At 45.3% G+C, this 20,682-nt stretch overlaps 1 protein-coding gene across 6 annotated transcripts in view; it reads left to right on the top strand.

Annotated features, from left to right (window-relative positions):
- The window catches only part of rbm44 (RNA binding motif protein 44), a 90,801-nt gene extending 71,568 nt beyond the window's left edge, over positions 1-19,233 (top strand). For 3 of the 6 annotated variants that reach the window (XM_055638255.1, XM_055638253.1, XM_055638256.1), the window contains exons 12-15: positions 8,068-8,153; positions 8,386-8,459; positions 14,654-14,927; positions 19,004-19,233. In XM_055638255.1, the coding sequence (XP_055494230.1) occupies positions 8,068-8,153; positions 8,386-8,459; positions 14,654-14,927; positions 19,004-19,174 (605 nt within the window). In that variant the 3' untranslated portion in view covers positions 19,175-19,233. The remainder of the gene's footprint in view (positions 1-8,067; positions 8,154-8,385; positions 8,460-14,653; positions 14,928-19,003) is intronic. The other 3 variants (XM_055638257.1, XM_055638254.1, XM_055638258.1) reach the window with 1 other exon arrangement.
- The last annotated feature ends 1,449 nt before the right edge of the window (positions 19,234-20,682 follow it).

The raw sequence follows: 20,682 nt of genomic DNA, 5'->3' as shown, positions 1-20,682 counted from the left end.
CCCCCCCCCCCCCCCCCCCCCCATTTCAAAAATAAACTGGCTTCTCCATGTCAGCTTCCAACACACTTCGAAACAAAGTTGCAAGAGAGGAACACTGAACTTTTCACTGCTGCAGCAGGCAGGGGAGGGCTGCAATCTTACATTTGGGAACGGGCTCAGTTCCAATGGAGGAGACGGGTGCATGGTGGAATTTTGGGTTGGGGGATCACACCATTGGGGGAGCAGACCCAACGGGTCTGCACTTGGTCTAGTATATATATAAAACTCAAATCAGTCCGCCTGCCGCCGTACGGCGTCCGCCGCGCGTTCCTTCCTTTGACGCTCCGCAACTCCGAAACCGGACGCTCAATCTCCGAGATATTTTCCATTTCGGTAGAGATTTCGCTTTTCTTTCTAAGTATCCACTCCTCATTTCATTTCGTCGTGTTGAAGTACATGTTTTTAATCAAATCCTTCTCCCCCCCCCCCCCACCCCCAAGTATTTCTAAAAATAAACAGGCTTCTCCATTTACATCTCAGCTTCCAACACACTTCGAAACAAAGTTGCAAGAGAGGAACACTGAACTTTTCACTGCTGCAGCAGGCAGGGGAGGGCTGCAATCTTACATTTGGGAACGGGCTCAGTTCCAATGGAGGAGACGGGTGCATGGAGGAATATTGGGTTGGGGGATCACACCATTGGGGGCGCAGAACCAACGGGTCTGCACTTGGTCTAGTCTATCTATATATATATAAAACTCAAATCAGTCCGCCTCCGCCATCCGGCGTCCGCCGCGCGTTTCTTCCTTTGACGCTCCGCAACTCCGAAACCGGACGCTCAATCTCCGAGATATTTTCCATTTCGGTAGAGATTTCGCTTTTCTTTCTAAGTATCCGCTCCTCATTTCATTTCGTCGTGTTGAAGTACATGTTTTTAATCAAATCCTTCTCCCCCCCCCCACCCCCAAGTATTTCAAAAATAAACTGGCTTCTCCATGTCAGCTTCCAACACACTTCGAAACAAAGTTGCAAGAGAGGAACACTGAACTTTTCACTGCTGCAGCAGGCAGGGGAGGGCTGCAATCTTACATTTGGGAACGGGCTCAGTTCCAATGGAGGAGACGGGTGCATGGTGGAATTTTGGGTTGGGGGATCACACCATTGGGGGAGCAGACCCAACGGGTCTGCACTTGGTCTAGTATATATACAAAACTCAAATCAGTCCGTCCGCCAGCAGTACGGCGTCCGGCTGCATTTCTTCCTTTGATTCATCGCCACGCCCAATCCAGACGCTCAATCTCCAAGATATTTTTTCCATTTCGGTAGAGATTTCCCTTTTCTTTTTCTAAGTATCCGCTCCTCATTTCATTTCGTCGTGTTGAAGTACATGCTTTTAATCAAATCCCACCCCCCCCCCCCCCCCAAGTATTTCAAAAATAAACAGGCTTCTCCATTTACATGTCAGCTTCCAACACACTTCGAAACAAAGTTGCAAGAGAGGAACACTGAACTTTTCACTGCTGCATCAGGCAGGGGAGGGCTGCAATCTTACATTTGGGAACGGGCTCAGTTCCAATGGAGGAGACGGGTGCATGGTGGAATATTGGGTTGGGGGATCACACCATTGGGGGAGCAGACCCAACGGGTCTGCACTTGGTCTAGTATAACTATAAAACTCTGACCTTGGATGTGTCTGTGTCTGTGCGCTTGTGTGTAATCACATCTTCGGTAAAAACTTTACATATTATTATAAGATAAGATTATAAGTAAGAGATTTATCCCGTGGACTCCGAAATCGCCTCATTTGAAAAATTCATGCTTTATTTCTCGAGTCATTAATCAAAATGTCCAAAAATCTGAAAAAACTTAGGGGGAAAAAAACGTCTGATGACGTCACAATGGATCTGCGCGCTGCCGCCTAGGATCTGTGCACTGCGAGTGATGTCCCCCCCACCTCTAGATTCAGATTCAGATTCAATTTTAATTGTCATTGTCAGTGTACAGTACAGAGACAACGAAATGCATTTACATCCCCCCCCCCCCCCCCGTTATTCAAAAGACAACGCCTTCTTACCCCCTCCACCTCTCCCTCCTCCCCTTCTCTCCCCCCCCCCCCCTCCCCCTCCTCTTCCTCTCACTCCCCTCCTCTACCCCCCCCCTCCTCTCACCCCCACCTATCTCTCTCCCCAACCTCTCCCTCCTCCCCCCCTCATTATTCAAAAGACGTTTGGGGTTGCTTTCTCTGGGAGTACTTTCTCTCGGCTCCTCCTCGGTCGGCTCCTTTTCTCTCTCCCCCCCCCACCGTGGCCTCTCTCTTCCCCCCCCCGACCTCTCCCTCCCCCCCCCCCGGCCTCTCTTACACCCCCCCCCCCCCACCTCTCATCCACCCCCCTCCCCCCCCCCCTCTTCATCCACCCCCCCCCTTCTCTCTCCCCCCCCCCTCTCTCCCCCCCCCCCGGTAAGAGATTTATCCCGTGGACTCCGAAATCGCCTCATTTGAAAAATTCATGCTTTATTTCTCGAGTCATTAATCAAAATGTCCAAAAATCTGAAAAAACTTAGGGGGAAAAAAAACGTCTGATGACGTCACAATGGATCTGCGCGCTGCCGCCTTGGATCTGTGCACTGCGAGTGATGTCCCCCCCACCTCTACATCCCCCCCCCCCCCCCCCCCCTCCGTTATTCAAAAGACAACGCCTTCTTACCCCTCCACCTCTCCCTCCTCCCCTTCTCTCTCCCCCCCCCCCCCCTCTCCTCTTTCCTCTTTCCTCTCATCCCCTCCTCTACCCCCCTCCTCTCACCCCCACCTATCCCTCTCCCCAACCTCTCCCTCCTCCCCCTCATTATTCAAAAGACGTTTGGGGTTGCTTTCTCTGGGAGTAGTACTTTCTCTCGGCTCCTCGGTCGGCTCCTTTCTCTCTCCCCCCCCCCCACCGTGGCCTCTCTCTCTCTCCCCTCCCCCCCCCCCCCCCCCCCCCCGGCCCCCGCCCCCCCCCCCCCCTCTCCCCCCCTCCCCCCCCCCCCCCCCCCCCCCCCCCCCCCCCCCTCCCCCCACCTCTCCCTCTCCATCCCCTCCCCCCCCCTCTTCATCCACCCCCCCTCCTCTCTCTCCCCCCCTCCCCTCCTCCCTCTTCTCTCTCCCCCCCCCCCCCCTCTCTCTCCCCCCCCTCTCTCTCTCCTCCCCTCTTCTCTCTTTTCCCCCACCCTCTCTCCCCTCTTTCTCTCCACCCTTTCTCTCCCCCCACAACCCATTTGGTTTAGTGACTATTATAACTCTGATCTTGTATGTGTTTATTTGTTCGTGTGTGATCACATCTTCGCAAAAAATTACGCGGTAACGATAAAAAAAATTACATATTCTGGTAGAGATTTTTCCCCTGCTTATCTGAAAAATTCATGTTTTATTTCTCGAGTTATTAATGAAAATGTACAAAGATCTGACAAAACTTGGATTTAAAATGTTTTTTTCAGTTAAAATCATTTCTCACAGCTTCCAACACACTTCGATACAAAGTTGCAAGACAGGAACTCTGGCAGTAACACTCTGAACATTTCAGCTCAAAGGCATCTCACAGCAAGTGCACATTTGCAACAATGTTGCCATCATAGCTCCTGGCAGGACAGGAGGGGGAGGGTCAATTGGTATTGCAATTGGGAAGATGCTATTATACAACTCCAGTGCTGGGGGAGGCTCACGAACTATGATCTTTGCTGAGGCGTGCTCGAATCTTACCTTCGGCAACGGGTTGACTTGGAAGACCACGCCTCCCATGGGGGCTACGGGTGCGCTGGGGGTGCAGACCCATTGGGTCTGCACTTGGTCTAATATACTTCTAAAAGTCTCATCTTGTATGTATGTGTGCGTGTGTGTGCGCCCGTTTCCGTATGTGTTTTTCTAACCACGTCAAAACACTATGCGGTAGCGCTTACATTTTTACATCTTCTGACTCACATTTTTCCCCTCCACGCAGTAATCAGGTTCACTTAAGATTTCATCCTATATTTCATGTCATGGACGATTCAAGTTTTAAAAGAAGGCAAAAAATGGTTCTCACACACAGTGTTTTTCCAGGACTTTCCAATGATAATGTCACAATCCCACTCACAGTGCACCAATCATAATGGGCTCTCAAGTTGCCGAGTGCCACACACCCCGCCCCTTCCCCCTCCCCCCCCCGGTTATTCACAGCTGCTTTGATGAACTCTTTCCCACAACTGTTCCAGAACAGTGTGCTGAGTGGTATTTTCTCACTAGGATTCTCGATTTGATGAACCAAAAATTGATGGTACAGGTGCACAACCTTTTATCCGGTGTTCCGGAAACCGAAAAACTCCGAAAAGCGGCCATTTTTTCCAGGATGTCGTCTGCGCACCAAAGCTCGCGTTTGGTGCCAAACTTGACCCGAAACGACCCACGGTCAACCCAGGTCTGTACTACTGTAGCGGCTGCCTCCTCCCCGGAGACCAGGAGACACTTAAACATCTGTAAATCATTGCTTAAATGTTAGTCAGTTATTTTGGAGGGCTTTTATGTGAAGGGGGGGGGTGAAGGGGTAAACTTTAATTCTTAGTCCCCTACCTGGTCGGAGAGGCGGGGAGCGGTCAATGCCTTACCGGGTCGCCATGCAGTAAGCTCCGCAGCGCTGTGGCCGCCAACTCCCAGCTGGGGCTACGGGCTTCGCCGGTTGTAGCTCCGACCCCAGCAACTCTACCCTGGCTGCGAGGCTCCGCAAATGTTGGGAGTCGGCAGCGTCGCAGCGCTGGGATACCAGCGGGAAGCGGGCAATGCCTTACCGGGTCGCTGTGCGGTAAGCTCCAGGGCACTGAGGCCGCCTTCTCCCAACGTTCGCGGAGCTGGGGGCTGCGGGCGGCGCTGAATTTGGAGCGCCGCGCAGCCAGGGGTCGAGTTGCCGGGGTCGGAGCTACAACCGGCGCCGCCCGCGGCCGGACGGAGCCCCCAGCTCCGCGATGTTGGGAGTCGCCGACCAGGTAGGGGACTAAGAATTAAAGTTTACCCCTTCACCCACCCACCCCACCACCACCACCACATAAAATCCCTCCAAACTAACTGACTAACATTTATGCAATGATTCCCCGGTCTCCGGGGAGAAGGCAGTCGCTCCAGACTTTTCAAGCCGCCCGCGCTACCTACCTAATCTACGCTAAAAATCTTCCATTCGGAAATCCGAAAATGTCCGAAATCCGACAAGTGTCTGGTCCCAAGGCTTTCGGATAAAAGGTTGTGCACCTGTAGTATTTTCCAGAACCAAAAAAACCCATCAGTGCAGCAAGGCTTGAAATTGGAGTTGTGATGTAAATATTTGAACATAACTACAAGCAAATTATAAATGACATTGGTTGTATTGATATAAACTACAGTCCACCACTGCCTTTCTGGCAACCTTGATCCCAGAGCCTTTCTGGATTATCCGTTTTGCTGGGCCGACAGAGGTAACAGCCTCCGAGAGGTGTCTAATGGCACTGGAATGGTTCGCCTTGGCCAAAATCCCGGCCCGCAAGACAGCCTCGGAAATCAGCTATGGGGGAGGATCTGCCGTCTCCAGCCTGGCCGGAGGTCGAGAACCCGGGGCAAACTCGACCCTCCGATCTCGATGAGGTCAAGATCGGCTGCCTTGCCAGGCCTAGGCAACACAATTTCGAGGGGACTTCCTGGGCGGATTTCGAGTGCACTCTATTAATTTTGTCCAGATTAAAGGAGGTGCCAGATCACCAATTGCCTAAAAATCACTGGTGGACCTGTACTCAAAGGCCAAGTTGTCTGTGGATGTAATAATGCTGTTCAACTGAAATTATTAGTAATATTGCAAAATAGAATAAAACAAATTAGAATTTTCTCACGTCACTCTTCCTCCCTTTGTAAATTTAACTTAAATGTGCCCCTCTCCTGCATAATTTGCCTTTTCCATGTTCTGGATCTTAAAGATGAGAGGACATTTTTCAGCCAGTGATATTAAAGTCAGTATGTCTGGTTTGTTTCATAGCTTAGCGTCATTTTGCATACCAAGATTGAGACTTGCTAAATTTCATCACTTTACTTCACCTGCATTTACAGAGAAAATGTAACCATTTGAGAACATTTTTGAAGCCTATGATGTTGGAATAATCTTGCCTTTCCTGGTGTGCGGTCAAGTTTTGCTTCTCCCTACTGTCATTCAGTCCATCTATCTGTTCTGATTTTATGCTTATGATAATCCATGTGCTTGGGAAAAGGGTGTGGAGACATCTCAGCTTCTCAGAAAATATTCTCACCTTGTCCTTGTGTTTATCCCAAGGCTCAAATTGCTTGCACCAGCTTCCAAGATTTAATTTCAGCGCAATCTGGTTTCAGCCACAATGGTTCTGTGCACTGAAGAATGCTACATCCATTTAACTGAAATCATCTATGTGTGGGTGATGACGTCGAACATTTGGTGCATGGTGTAACACTCTTATATTTGTGAATGCAGTGTAAAGATAAAGAATAAGGCTTTTCTAAAGAATAAAGAATATAGCTTTGTCCTATCGCAGTAGCCTTTTGAGCTCAATTATACTGTATTGATGAGTCCTTGGAGTTGGGAGTTTACAGCGACCTTGGTAGTCAAAAGTTGCCACAGGCTATCGTGAAATGAAGTCCGTAGTGCTGCCCGAGACAGTCCACAGAGAATTAAGAGTTAATGAGGTTTATGTTGTGTAGTGTTCTAGAGCCTGATGGCTGTTGGGAAGAAACTATTCTTAATACTGGTGGTCACTGGTTTCGAGCTCCTGCACCACCTTCCCGATGGTGAGAGCGAAATGATATGGGTCCTTGATGATATTGACTGCCTTTTTGATGCAGTACATCCGGTAGATCCCTTTGATGGTGATGAGGTCAGTGCCTGTGATGGATCAGGCAGTGTCTGCTACTCTCTGTAGCCTCCTTTGTTTCCTGGGCATTCAAATTGCCAAACCAGGCTGTGATGCAACCAGTTAGTGTCCTCTCTACCACACACCTGCAGAATTTCAATAAAGTATTTGATCTCCATCTTCTCAGGAAACAGAGTAATTGTTGAGCTTCCTTTGCGAATGCATTAATGTTGTGGGTCCAGGATAGATCTTATGAGACATGAATACCCAGTAACTTGAAGCTGTTGATTCCATCGACCACCGTCCCTTCGATGAAGACAGCTTAGTGGATCCTCGATTTCTGTCATGAAGTCAGCGATCAGCTCCTTGGTCTTGCTGATGGTGAGAGCACGATTGTTCTATTCAATCAGACTTTCAATCTCCCTTCTTTACTTTGACTCATTATTACCCATTATTCGTCCAACAACAGTGGTACTGTCAGCAGATTTAAAGATGGCGTTGGAACTGTGTCTAACGACACATGGATATAGAGAGAGTAGAGATGTGGACTGAGAACACAACCTTGAGATACTCCTGTGTTGTTGGTGTTCGAGGAGGAAGTGTTGCCAATTTGGGCTGATTGTGGTCTGCCGAATAAGTTGTTAAGGATCTAGTTACATAGGGATGAGCAGATATCCAGTTCGCTGATTTTTATCATAGGTTTGGAGAGGGCGATGGTGTTGAACACTGGTTTGTTGGTGATGAACAGTATCCTGGCATATTTGTTCATTGTCCAAGTGGTTGTGTTGAGAGCCAGTGAGATGACATCCCCTGTTGATTTATTTCGGCAGTAGGCAAATGATAGTGGGTCCAGATCATTACTAAGGTAGGAGTTGATACGCATCATAACCAAGGTATATGGCACAGAGTTGAGGTTTCAGTTAGAACAGCTATAATGTTATTAAATGCTGGAGCAGGTTCGAAGAGCTGAATGGACTACTTTCTATGTTTATATATCTGTTCATATATATTTCCTACTTTAAGTGCAGCACTTCTGTTTTTCTTCACTGGTCTGTTTATGTGGACTGTTATTCCATTATAGAATTCATAAATTTAGTTGCTAAACTTTTGTCACTAGTAGTTTTCTCTAATTGAATACTTTGTCAGGTCATTGCTGTCTTCCAAAATGTAATTCAGAGGACACTGATTATTAATTTTGTCTGTTTATTTGTCAGGGGTAATAATTGATCTGTACTTCTCTTGTAGATGTTCATGACGATAGATCTGTGGAAAGGGAGATAGCTCAAACAAGTTACATTTATGTGGATGGATTGCCTAGAATAATAACAGAGGTACTGAATGTTTTACATACCATTTAATTGTATTTCGCCCATAAAGTAACCCATAACAAAATACTGTTGTTTTATTCAAAATATTGATCCAGTTAATATAAGTAGTTGCATTAAAGCTAATCTGATATAAATTTACCGATTGCTAGCAGAAGAGCATCACTGATGATTGATTGTTTTGTATGCAATCTGATGATATTCATAAAACAATGAATTTATCTTCCACTTTTACCAGGTAGAATTAAGAATGCTTTTTCAGAAGTATCAGGTGTCAGGAATTTGGCTTTGCAATTTGCACAGTGATTACAGGTAATTGCTTCAGTGATCAGTTTATTCTTTGTACCTGTAGTTGGAGCTGAGTTCAGAAGAATGTATGCTCTACCAGTCTGAACAGTACAATGATACTGAATCAAAATCTTTGTTGAATTGAAGACGTTCAGGTGGAGGCTCATTAAAGTAAGGTTTTCCAAAATTCAGGGCATTATATCTGAATACTTGGTATTTATTTTGCTGAGAATTATATTGTTTATTGTGCCAGCAACAATGAGGACACAGCATCAATATTGCAGACATCAAACTAAAATCAAATGTAAAAAGCAAAATACCAGTTTTCTAAAGGTGTTTTGATCCTTTTCAAGCCAATCCAAGTTACTTTAGCATTGTGGAAAGCTGCAGTGTTGGTTATTTTGCTCAATTCTACTTGCTGAGCATTTCAGCTCGGGATAACTAAATCAAAAACAAAATTTAAATTTATCTTGATGGGTGTTTCATCACATTAGTAATATTGAAACCATACTTTACAAGATTATTTCTGAAAAGTTGTATTAATGGGATATTTTGGGTAGATGTTAATTTGTCAAAATGTTAGGGTTTGCATGTAACCATATACTGTTTCATACTAAAGTATGTATATTGGAGTGCTAATAAACCTCCTAATGGAAAGCTACATTAGAAAAATAACCGTGTCAATGGGGAAAAAGAGAGTTAAGGGCTAGAGAATTTCAGATTTACAGAAAATACGTTTTTTTCCGCTGCAGGAATTCGAAAAAGTTTTTTTTTAATAACCTTACATTTACAAGTACTAAAGGCTGTATGTTACATTGTTTAATAGAGTTTCATTGCACATGTCAATAGAAGTGATTGCTTGTCAATTTCAATGCCCACCTACAGTGAAACTGACTGTATTTTTAAGATACAACTGGACTAAGTGCAGACCTGTTGGGTCTGCTCCCCCATCGCAATATTCCACTACTCACCCGTTCCCCCAGCACAGCCCGTTCCCCCAACGCATTATTCCACCACTCAGCCATAGCCCCTAACTGCGCAGGTCCGGCTCATTTCCCTCTCCTCCTCTCCTCCCCAATCCTTCCCTCCCTCTCCTTTCCCCTACCCTCAGTCACGCCCTCCCTCCATAACTCATCTCCCCTCCTTACCCCCCTCTAATCCCTCTATCTCCTATCTCTCCCACTCCTCACCTTCCCCAACCCCACCACTAGTCCTCCTGACCTCTCCCACTACCCTCCTCACCTTATTCCCCACTCTCCCTCCTCACCCTCAATCCCCCCCGTACTCCCTCTTCACCTCATGATCTTCCCCATCTCCTCCTCCCCTCCCCCATCTCTCCATCCCTCTCCTTTCCCCTACCCTCAGTCACTCCCTCCCTCCATAACTCCTCTCCCCACCCTACCCCCTCCCGTCCCTCTATCCCCCACCTCCCCCAATCCTCACCTCCCTCTAGATTTCTCCGCGGATCTGTGGATTTTGAAATTCGGCAAGGCCCCACCGCCACCGTGAGGCCCCACCGCCGCTGCGGCTCCATCGCCGCAAGGCCTCACCGCCTCCACCGCCACATCATCGCGAGGCCTCACTGCCGTGGTCTCGATGCCTCCTGGATCGCCGCATAGAACCCCAGCTGGGGCCTTGTGGGAAGAAACCCGGGTAGAACGAAGCGGCCGACAGAGCTGGGCACCACCGAGGCCGTGAAGTGGAGCGTCAACAGCGGTGAAGCCTCACGACCATGGGGCCACGGCGGCGGCTGTGATGCCGCACCAAACCTCAAAATCCGCAGATCCGCGGAGAAATCTCATGCCTGCCCACTCTCTCTTCTCACTCCCCCACTTTCCCTCCCTAACCCCTCCTCTCCATCAATCCCCCCCAACTCTCCCTCCTCACCTTGCCAGGATCTCGAGGTTGCAGTCATCAGCCTCAGAGCCAGATTCAGCGCCCAGGATCGTTGGCGCCCACAGAAGCAGACCCACCCGCTCCCCACCCGGCGGAGAATTAGTGATGCTTACTCTGCTCCTTCAGCTTTATATTCTCCTTGCCGGGCGAGGTGGGCGCCATCGGTGACTGACAACGGACGGAGCCAATCAGTGCGGCGATGATGCAGGAAGGGGCGTCATGCCGGGCGAGGCGGGCAACATCGGGAGAGGCAGGTACTGCCATTGACTGACAGCAGATGCGGCCAATCAGTGCGGCGATGGTGCAGGAAGGGGCGTCGCCGTCCCAACCGCAGCGGTGACTGACAGGAGAGGAGACCAACTTGCGCATGCGCGTTTTTTAAAGATTTTTAAACCTTAATAACTTATATATATATATAATAGCATAGTATACCGTATTTCCAGGCAATGAAGACGCACCTGCATCAAAGACGCACCCCCATTTTGAGTTGCTAAATTTTGAAAAAAGGCTGGCGGGGCAGGATCAAGGGTTTGGTTTAGTCAATAGAAAGGAAGATGCGAAACTCCTTCAAGGAGGCAATGAGAACCGGGGAGCCTCCATCTTCGCCTGTCCCACAATGTGCTGTGTGGTTCCGGTCTGAGGGACGGGGACTTCCTGGCTCAGGGAGACCACATAACGGAGAGAGAGAGAGCCCGGAACGGAACAGTAGCTACGCGCCAACCAACGCCTCCACCCGGCAGCCACCCGAGCTACTGAGCGAGTTGCTGGCATGATCCCCGATCCCCTCCTTCTCAACGCTCCTGCCCTCCCCGCAACTTTACCCCAGCCAAGTTTGCCGAAACCGTGATATTTCAGATATTTCTTTCTAATTACTTTGCAAAAAATTCTAAACACCTATTTTTGCTTTTCATTCTGGGGTATTGTGTGTAGATTGATGATTAAAAAAATGAATTTAATCAATTTTAAAATAAGGCTGTAATGTAACAAAATGTGGAAAAAGTGAAGGTCTGAATAATTTCTGAATGCACTGTATCCTTTGCATGCAATGACTGCTTGAAGTCTACGATTCATGGACATCACCAGTTAACCATATAACAATTACAGCACGGAAACAGGCCATCTCGGCCCTACAAGTCCATGCTGAACAAATTTTTTCCCCTTAGTCCCACCTGCCTGCATTCGTACCATAACCCTCCATTCCCTTCTCATCCATATGCCTATCCAATTTATTTTTAAATGATACTAATGAACCTGCCTCCACCACTTCCACTGGGAGCTCATTCCACACCGCCACCACTCTCTGCGTAAAGAAGTTCCCCCTCATATTACCCCTAAACTTCTGTCCCTTAATTCTGAAGTCATGTCCTCTTGTTTGAATCTTCCCTATTCTCAAAGGGAAAAGCTTGTCCACATCAACTCTGTCTATCCCTCTCATCATTTTAAAGACCTCTATCAGGTCCCCCCTTAACCTTCTGCGCTCCAGAGAATAAAGACCTAACTTATTCAACCTATCTAACAGTTGCTGGGTTTTTTCTCTGGTGATGCTCTGCCAGGCCTGTACTGCAGCCATCTTTAGCTTATGCTTGTTTTGGAGGCTAGTACCCTACAGTTTTCACTTCAGCATATAAAAGGCACGCTCAATTGGGTTCAGATCGAGTGATTGAGTTGGTCACTCCAGAATTGACTATTTTTTACCTTTGATGCTTTAGCAGTATGTTTGGGATCATTGCCTTGCTGTAGCATGAACCGCTGGCCAATGAGTTTTGAGGCATTTGTTTGAACTTGAGCAGATAGGATGTGTCTATACACTTCAGAATTCATTATGTTACTACAGGAGGAACAAAGTTGTGCCAATGAAAGTGTTGGGTCATCAATGAAGATAAGTGAGCCAGTACCTTCAGCAGCCATACATGCCCAGGCCATAACATCCCCACCACCGCGTATCACAGATGAGGTGGTATGCTTTGGATCTTGGACAGTTCCTTCTCTCCTCCAAACTTTGCTCTTGCCATCACTCTGATATAAGTTAATCTTCATCTCATCTGTCCACAAGACCTTTTTGCAGAACTGTGGTTGCTCTTTTAAGTACTTCTTGGCAAACTGTATCCCGGCCATCCTATTTTTACGGCTAACCAGTGGTTTGCATCTTGCAGTGTAGCCTCTGTATTTCTGTTCATGAAGTCTTCTGCGGACAGTGGTCATTGACAAATCCACACCTGACTCCTGAAGAGTGTTTCTGATCTGTCGGACAGGTGTTTGGGGATTTTTCTTTATTATAGAGAGAATTCTTCTGTCATCAGCTATGGAGGTCTTCCTTGGCCTGCCAGTCCCTTTGTGATTAGTAAGCTCACCAGTGCTCTCTTTCTTCTTAATGATGTTCCAAACAGTTGATTTTGGTGAGCCTAAGTATGGCTGATGTCTCAAACAGTTTTATTCTTGTTTCTCACTCATAATGGCATATTTGACTTTCATTGGCACAACTTTGGTCCTCATGTTGATAAACAGCAATAAAAGTTTCCAAAGGTGATGGAAAGACTGGAGGAAAGACCAGGTGCTGTGAGCTCTCTTATGCCTGCATTAAGGAGGCAATTAAACACACCTGAGCAATTACAAACACCTGAGCAGCCATGTGTCCCAAACATTATGGTGCCCTGAAATTGGGGGACTATGTATAAACACTGCTGTAATTTCTACATGGTGAAACCAAAATGTATAAAAATACTGATTGTGGATGATCAACCATGATCACATTGAATGGCAGTGCTGGCTCGAAGGGTCGAATGGCCTACTCCTGCACCTGCTGTCTATTGTCCTTTCATAAAATCAGACAATGTGCACTTTAACCACATTTGATTTTTTCTATTACAAATCTCAAATTGTGGAGTACCGAGGCAAATAAATAAATGATGGGTATTTGTCCCAGACACTGTATACAGCCTTTGGAGTATTGTGAGCAGTTTTAGGCTCCATATCTGAGGAGGTATGTGCTAGCTTTGGAGAGGGTACTGAGGAGGTTTATGAGAATCATCCTGGGGATGATTGGGTTAACGCATGATGAATGTTTAATGGCACTGAACCTGTACCCGCTGGAGCTTGGAAGGATGAGGGGGAAAAGTAATGAAAGGCCTGGATAGAGTGGATATGGGGAGGATATTATCACTACTGGGAGAATCTAGGACCAGAGGACCACACCTGGAGTATTGTGTGCAGTTTTGGTCTCCAAATTTGAGGAATTACATTCTTGCTATTGAGGGAGTGCAGCGTAGATTCACAAGTTTAATTCCCGGGAAGGCGGGACTGTCATATGCTGAGAGAATGGAGCGGATGGACTTGTATACTCTGGAATTTAGGATGAGAGGGGATCTTATTGAAACATATAAGATTATTAAGGATTTGGACACGCTAGAGGCAGGAAACATGTTCCCAATGTTGGGGGAGTCCAGAACCAGGGGCCACAGTTTAAAAATAAGGGGTAAGCCATTTAGAACAGAGATGAGGAAACACTTTTTTCACACAGAGAGTTGTGAGTCTGTGGAATTCTCTGCCTCAGAGGGAGGTGGAGGCCAGTTCTCTGGATACTTTCATAGAGAGAGCTAGATAGGGCTCTTGAAGACAGGGGAGAAGGCAGGAACGGGGTACTGATTGTAGATGATCAGCCATGATCACATTGAATGGTGGTGCTGGCTCGAATGGCGGTGCACCTATTGTCTATTGACTCAACCTCAGAATAAAAGGACATACCGTTAGAAAGGAGATGAGGAGAAATTTCTTTAGTTAGAGGCTGGTCTGTGGAATTCATTGCCACAGACGGCTGTGGAGGCCATCATTGGGTATTTTTATCAGGGAGATTGAGATTCTTGATTTCTAAGGGTTTCAAAGGTTATGGGGAGAAGGCAGGAGAATGGGTAGAGTGGGAAAGATAGACCAGCCATGATTGTTGATGGAGTAGACTCGATGGGCTGAATGGCCTAATTCTGCTCCTATGACTAATGACCTTACTGAAGTCATGTCAAGTGTATCGACTTCACCGCACTCATCTTCCGTTTTCTCGACAAACCTTTCCATTTGATTATTGAGACATTCTTTTGATAGTCCCATTTATTCAGATTCCAAATGTCCTATTTTCCTTGATCTGGATATCAGGTTGCAGTTGGAAAAGGCAAAAATATTTCAAGCTGAAGGATAGGTTACCAAATCCACTTACTGATATTTGTTTTATTTTTGACATGGAACTTCAGGCATAGTCGAAATCTTCTTGAGTCTAATATTAGATTGGCACAATGGGGAAATGGTATGAGTATTTTGTGTTTCTGCTGTTTCAGGTGTGGAGTACTAAGAGTTGCCTCTCCCAACTTTGCCAAGATAGCAGTGGATGAAATGAATGGAAGAGAATATCATGGAAAGTCCATTAAAGTCCACATGGCAAAAATCTCAGGAGATCGCATGTTATTTGTGCTTAAAAATCATACACAACTACCACTGAAGGGGCAGCATTTGATACAGGATCATGTTACCAAGGACACCAAATTCAAAGTGGACAGTCAAGAGGAGTTTTATTCTGCATCTACAAAGATTCTTAATGCAGGTTCTCAAAAGGTATTGAACACACATGATAAAATGATGGTTTGTTTACTGTCTCTCCAGGTGTACCTTGAGGATTATTATCCTTACAGGAACATGTATGTTCGACAGGAAATCAGGCTGGCATATTGAAGTTAAATCTTACATGGCTGATACAATAGTCTATGTTTAAGTGCCCTGGAACTTACTCCCTTCAACTTTCTCCAGTATTATAATGTATTATTTTCATTTAGAAAGGATTTGATATCCTTATACTTAGAATGTCACTGAGTTGTCCACACTTCAAGGAAAATTCAGGAAAAAAAATATTTACTGTGATATCCACTAATTGTATCCTTTTTAGGTGAAATTGATTGTGGGATAATGGAGGCAAAAGACATCCAGAGAATATCTAGAATTGAGAGTTAAAAAAGACGGTTTGTATTCACTGGAGTTTAGAAGGATGAGGGGAGATCTTATAGAAACATATAAAATTATAAAAGGACTGGACAAGCTAGATGCAGGAAAAATGTTCCCAGTGTTGGGCGAGTCCAGAACCAGGAGCCACAGTCTTAGAATAAAGGGGAAGCCATTTAAGACTGAAGTGAGAAAAAACTTTTTCACCCAGAGAGTTGTGAATTTGTGGAATTCCCTGCCACAGAGGGCTGTGGAGGCCAAGTCACTGGATGGATTTAAGAGATTTAAGGGTTATTGATGGGGGGACGATCAGCCATGATCACAATGAATGGCGGAGCTGGCTCGAAGGGCCGAATGGCCTCCTCCTGCACCTATTTTCTATGTTTCTATGAGAGATTTAACTTTCTGCAATGCAAGAGTATTTAAAAAACAAAATGCTTTGACTTGCTACACAGGAAAGATCAGCAGTGGAGGTTGTAGTAATGTGAATGATGGGCAGATGAAGCCAGCAAAAGGGAGGGGAAGTGTGGAAGTAAAGTCAGACGCTCAAATGTCATAAATGAAGATAATAAAAGGCTGCAGATCTGCCAGGCTTGTTCCACTGCTGAGATTTTAGCCAAAATTCTGACTCGTGCTCCAGTGTGGCACTGAGGGTGTTACAGAGTGCTGGCCCATCTGTGCCCTTTGGGGCTGTAAAAGACCCCAGTGAATCCATTTTGCAAAAGAGCAAAACTTTTAATTCTTGGTATTGTCATCAATATTTCATCACGGAGACATGTCTCCAGGGTGACCAAGGCTGAGAGCTGAACATCCAGGGATATTCAATATTCAAGAGGGATAGACAGAAAGGGAAAGAAGGTGGGGTAGCGTTGCTGGTTAGAGAGCAGATTAACGCAATAGAAAGGAAGGACATTAGCTTTGAGGATGTGGAATCGATATGGGTAGAGCTGCGAAACACTAAGGGGCAGAAAACGCTAGTGGGAGTTGTGTACAGGCCACCTAACAGTAGTAGTGGTTGGGGATGGCATCAAACAGGAAATTAGAAATGCGTGCTACAAAGGTAAAACAGTTATAATGGGTGACTTCAATCTACATATAGATTGGATGAATCAAATTGACAAGGGTGCTGAGGAAGAGGATTTCTTGGAATGTATGCGGGATAGTTTTCTAAACCAACATGTAGAGGAACCAACGAGAGAGCAGGCTATTCTAGACTAGGTATTGAGTAATGAGGAAGGGTTTGTTAGCAGTCTTGTTGTGCGTGGCCCCTTGGGCAAGAGTGACCATAATATGGTTGAGTTCTTCATTAGGATGGAGAGTGACATCGTTAATTCAGAAACAAGGGTTCTGAACTTAAAGAAAGGTAACTTTCTTTATGAAAAAGGGTATGAGATGTGAATTGGCCAAGATAGACTGGCGATTTATTCTTAATGGGTTGACGGTGGATATGCAATGGAAGGCATTTAAAGACTGCATGGATGAACTACAACAATTGTTCATCCCAGTTTCGCAAAAAAATAAATCAGGGAAGGTAGTGCATCCGTGGATAACAAGGGAAATCAGGGATAGCATCAAAACAAAAGATGAAGCATACAAATTAGCCAGAAAAAGCAGCCTACCAGAGGACTGGGAGAAATTCAGAGACCAGCAGAGGAGGACAAAGGGCTTAATTAGGAAAGGGAAAATAGATTATGAAAGAAAACTGGCAGGGAACATAAAAACTGACTGCAAAAGCTTTTATAGATATGTGAAGAGAAAAAGATTAGTTAAAACAAATGTAGGTCCCTTGCAGTCAGAAACAGGTGAATTGATCATGGGGAACAAGGACATGGCAGACCAATTGAATAACTACTTTGGTTCTGTCTTCACTGAGGAAGACATAAATAATCTGAAGACATAAATAAACTCTGCCGGGAAATTGCAGGGACCGGGGGGTCAAATGAAATGATATGGAAGTAGCCCCAGAACTAGAGTGAAATTTTTCAATACTTATAGATTCTGGAGTAGTGGTTATGTAACACCACTTTTTAAAAAGGGAGGGAGAGAGAAAACGGGGAATTACAGACCAATTAGTCTAACGTTGGTAGTGGGGAAACTGCTAGAATCAGTTATTAAAGATGGGATAGCAGCACATTTGGAAAGTGGTGAAATCATTGGACAAAGTCGGCATGGATTTATGAAGGGTAAATCATGTCTGACGAATCTTATAGAATTTTTCGAGGATGTAACTAGTAGAGTGGATAAGGGAGAACCAGTGGATGTGGTGTATCTGGACTTTCAGAAGGCTTTCGACAAGGTCCCACATAAGAGATTACTATACAAACTTAAAGCACACGGTATTGGGGGTTCAGTATCGATGTGAATAGAGAACTGGCTGGCAGACAGGAAGCAAAGAGTAGGAGTAAACGGGTCCTTTTCACAATGGCAGGCAGTGACTAGTGGGGTACCGCAAAGCTCAGTTCTGGGACCCCAGCTATTTACGATATATATTAATGATTTGGACGAGGGAATTGAATGCAACATCTCCAAGTTTGCGGATGACACAAAGCTGGGGGGCAGTGTTAGCTGTGAGGAGGATGCTAGGAGACTGCAAGGTGACTTGGATAGGCTGGGTGAGTGGGCAAATGCATGCCAGGTGCAGTATAATGTGGATAAATGTGAGGTTATCCACTTTGGTGGCAAAAATTGGAAAGTAGACTGTTATCTGAATGGTGGCCGATTAGGAAAGGGGGAGATGCAACGAGACCTGGGTGTAATGGTACACCAGTCATTAAAAGTAGGCATGTAGGTGCAGCAGGCAGTGAAGAAGGCGAATGGTATGTTAGCATTCATAGCAAAAGGATTTGAGTATAGGAGCAGGGAGGTTCTACTGCAGTTGTACAGGGTCTTGGTGAAACCACACCTGGAGTATTGCGTACAGTTTTGGTCTCCTAATCTGAGGAAAGGCATTCTTGCCATAGAAGGGAGTACAGAGAAGGTTCACCAGACTGATTCCTGGGATGTCAGGACTTTCATATGAAGAAAGACTGGATAGACTCGGTTTGTACTCGCTAGAATTTAGAAGATTGAGGGGGGATCTTATAGAAACTTACAAAATTCTTAAGGGGTTGGACAGGCTAGATGCAGGAAGATTGTTTCCGATGTTGGGGAAGTCCAGAACAAGGGGTCACAGTTTAAGGATAAGGGGGAATCTTTTAGGACCGAGATGAGGAAAACTTTTTTCACACAGAGAGTGGTGAATCTCTGGAATTCTCTGCCGCAGAAGGTAGTTGAGGCCAGTTCATTGGCTATATTTAAGAGGGAGTTAGATGTGGCCCTTGTGGCTAAAGGGATCAGGGGGTATGGAGAGAAGGCAGGTACAGGATACTGAGTTGGATGATCAGCCATGATCATATTGAATGGCGGTGCAGGCTCGAAGGGCCGAATGGCCTACTCCTGCACCTATTTTCTATGTTTCTATGTTAATATTTAACCCTCAACTAGCAGCCAAACGCTGATTGGTGGTCATCATATTGTTGTTTTAAGGAGCTTAATCTCTAAATTGTTCCCACATGTCTAATATTTAAACAGTAAATACACAAAATATTATAGAAATTGAGGTTACAAAAACCTCGAGGGAAATCTTTCTTTTAAATGTAGAATTGTTGCCATCAAGCAAATCTATTGAGGTTTCTAATTGGTATGCATCTTATTAGATGAGCGGAAGGAAATATAAACAGATGCAGTGTTTGCAGAACACCACAACAGCAACAGGAACATTTATTCCCCCAAATTCTGCCAATTTAAGTAGTTTCAACAAACTAATGAAGACTCTCTTGGAATTGTACCCTGAAGCAAACAGGTCAGAAATATTTTGTAATGATTAGAGTCAATACCTGCTCTAGAATCCTGCACTATATTATCAACACCTTTTGTTTTAAGAAACTTACTCTCAAATATATCACCGCTATAAATTGTTGCTTCTTAAATGTTATTGCATTCTTAAAGTCTTTAATTTGTGTACCTATACAATTCCATTAAGTTTTGCACTATGAATTTTCCATGAATATGTCATGACTTGCATATCATAGTCCCAATGCAAACAGCATAGATGCTCAATATAATCAGCAAATTTTTGATTGAAAAAATAATAAATGCATCCTCTAGTTTTTCCTCCTTGATAATATTAACGTCCGGAATTTATGTCAGTGTAGCAATGCTTGTACATTCTGCACACATGAAGAAGTGATTTTTGGCTGGCTGTTTAAAAATGTAGTGGTAGAAAAAGTAGCCAAGCCCAGGTCAGTTCTAGCCTGATGTTTTCATTCTAATTTTGCACTGGAAATTAACCTGTAATGGCAAGATTCCTGGCATATTCTCTCCTCTCTAGCTTGAGGGTGCAGAGACCAGTTGTAGTAATCTTCATGTTGCAACTTTGGTCGGCTAACTCAGCACAAATTGACCTCTACAAGAAAAACCAATTGCATCTGAACTGGAGAGGGACTCAAATCATGTCGGGATAATTGCTTGAGTGGCCTTAAAATTGTCTGGAAGGGAGGTGGAAGCAGGACAACTAGAAATGTACATAGCACTCCAATTTGGGCCATACCAATGCCTTGTACAGCTATATCACAACATCCCAACGTGTATTCAAAACTCTGATCAACGAAGGCAAGCATGCCAAACGCCTTTGTCAACACGGTCTACCCGTATCACCACTTTCATGGGACTATGTACCTGCACACCTAGGTTTTTCTGTTTTATAGCCCTCCGAAGTGCCCAGCGTTTACTGTTTGAAAAATACTTAGACGGGAAATGAATAGGAAAGATCTGCCAGGCATAGGTAAATGGGAGTACCTTGATTAAGCAATTTAGTTGTCATGGACATAACGGCCTACTGGCCTGTTACCATGCTGTAGAGCTTTATGACCTTTGAATACCTGAATCAACTGGCAAAGTCTCTGCCTCACAGCACCGGAGACCCAGGTTTGACCCTAACTCTGTGGAGTATGCATATTCTCCTTGTGACTGCCTAGGTTTCCTCTGGGTGCGGCCTCTGTAAATTGTGCCTTGTGTGTAGGCTGTAGATGAGAAAATGGGAGAACGAGGAGCCAGCGCAAATGGGTGATCGATGGTTGGCGTGAACATGGTGGGTTGAAGGGCCTGCTTCCATGCTGTAACTTTTTTTTTAAATATGACAATTATATCTTGGCCCTGCAACTCTTAAGGGAGATTAGGTATTGCATGGTTTACAGTAGAGTACAAGATACATATGCAGTGTATAGAAGATAATAGAATGCAGATGCTGGAATCTTGAGCAAAACAACAAAATACTATCATCTGGCCAGGCTGCATCTGTGGAAGGAAATAGATAGTTGATGCTCCAGTTTGAAGA

This window comes from Leucoraja erinacea, chromosome 7 (assembly GCF_028641065.1).
Source record: "Leucoraja erinacea ecotype New England chromosome 7, Leri_hhj_1, whole genome shotgun sequence".
NCBI lineage: Eukaryota > Metazoa > Chordata > Chondrichthyes > Rajiformes > Rajidae > Leucoraja > Leucoraja erinaceus.
This window is presented reverse-complemented; position numbering and strand designations above follow the sequence as displayed.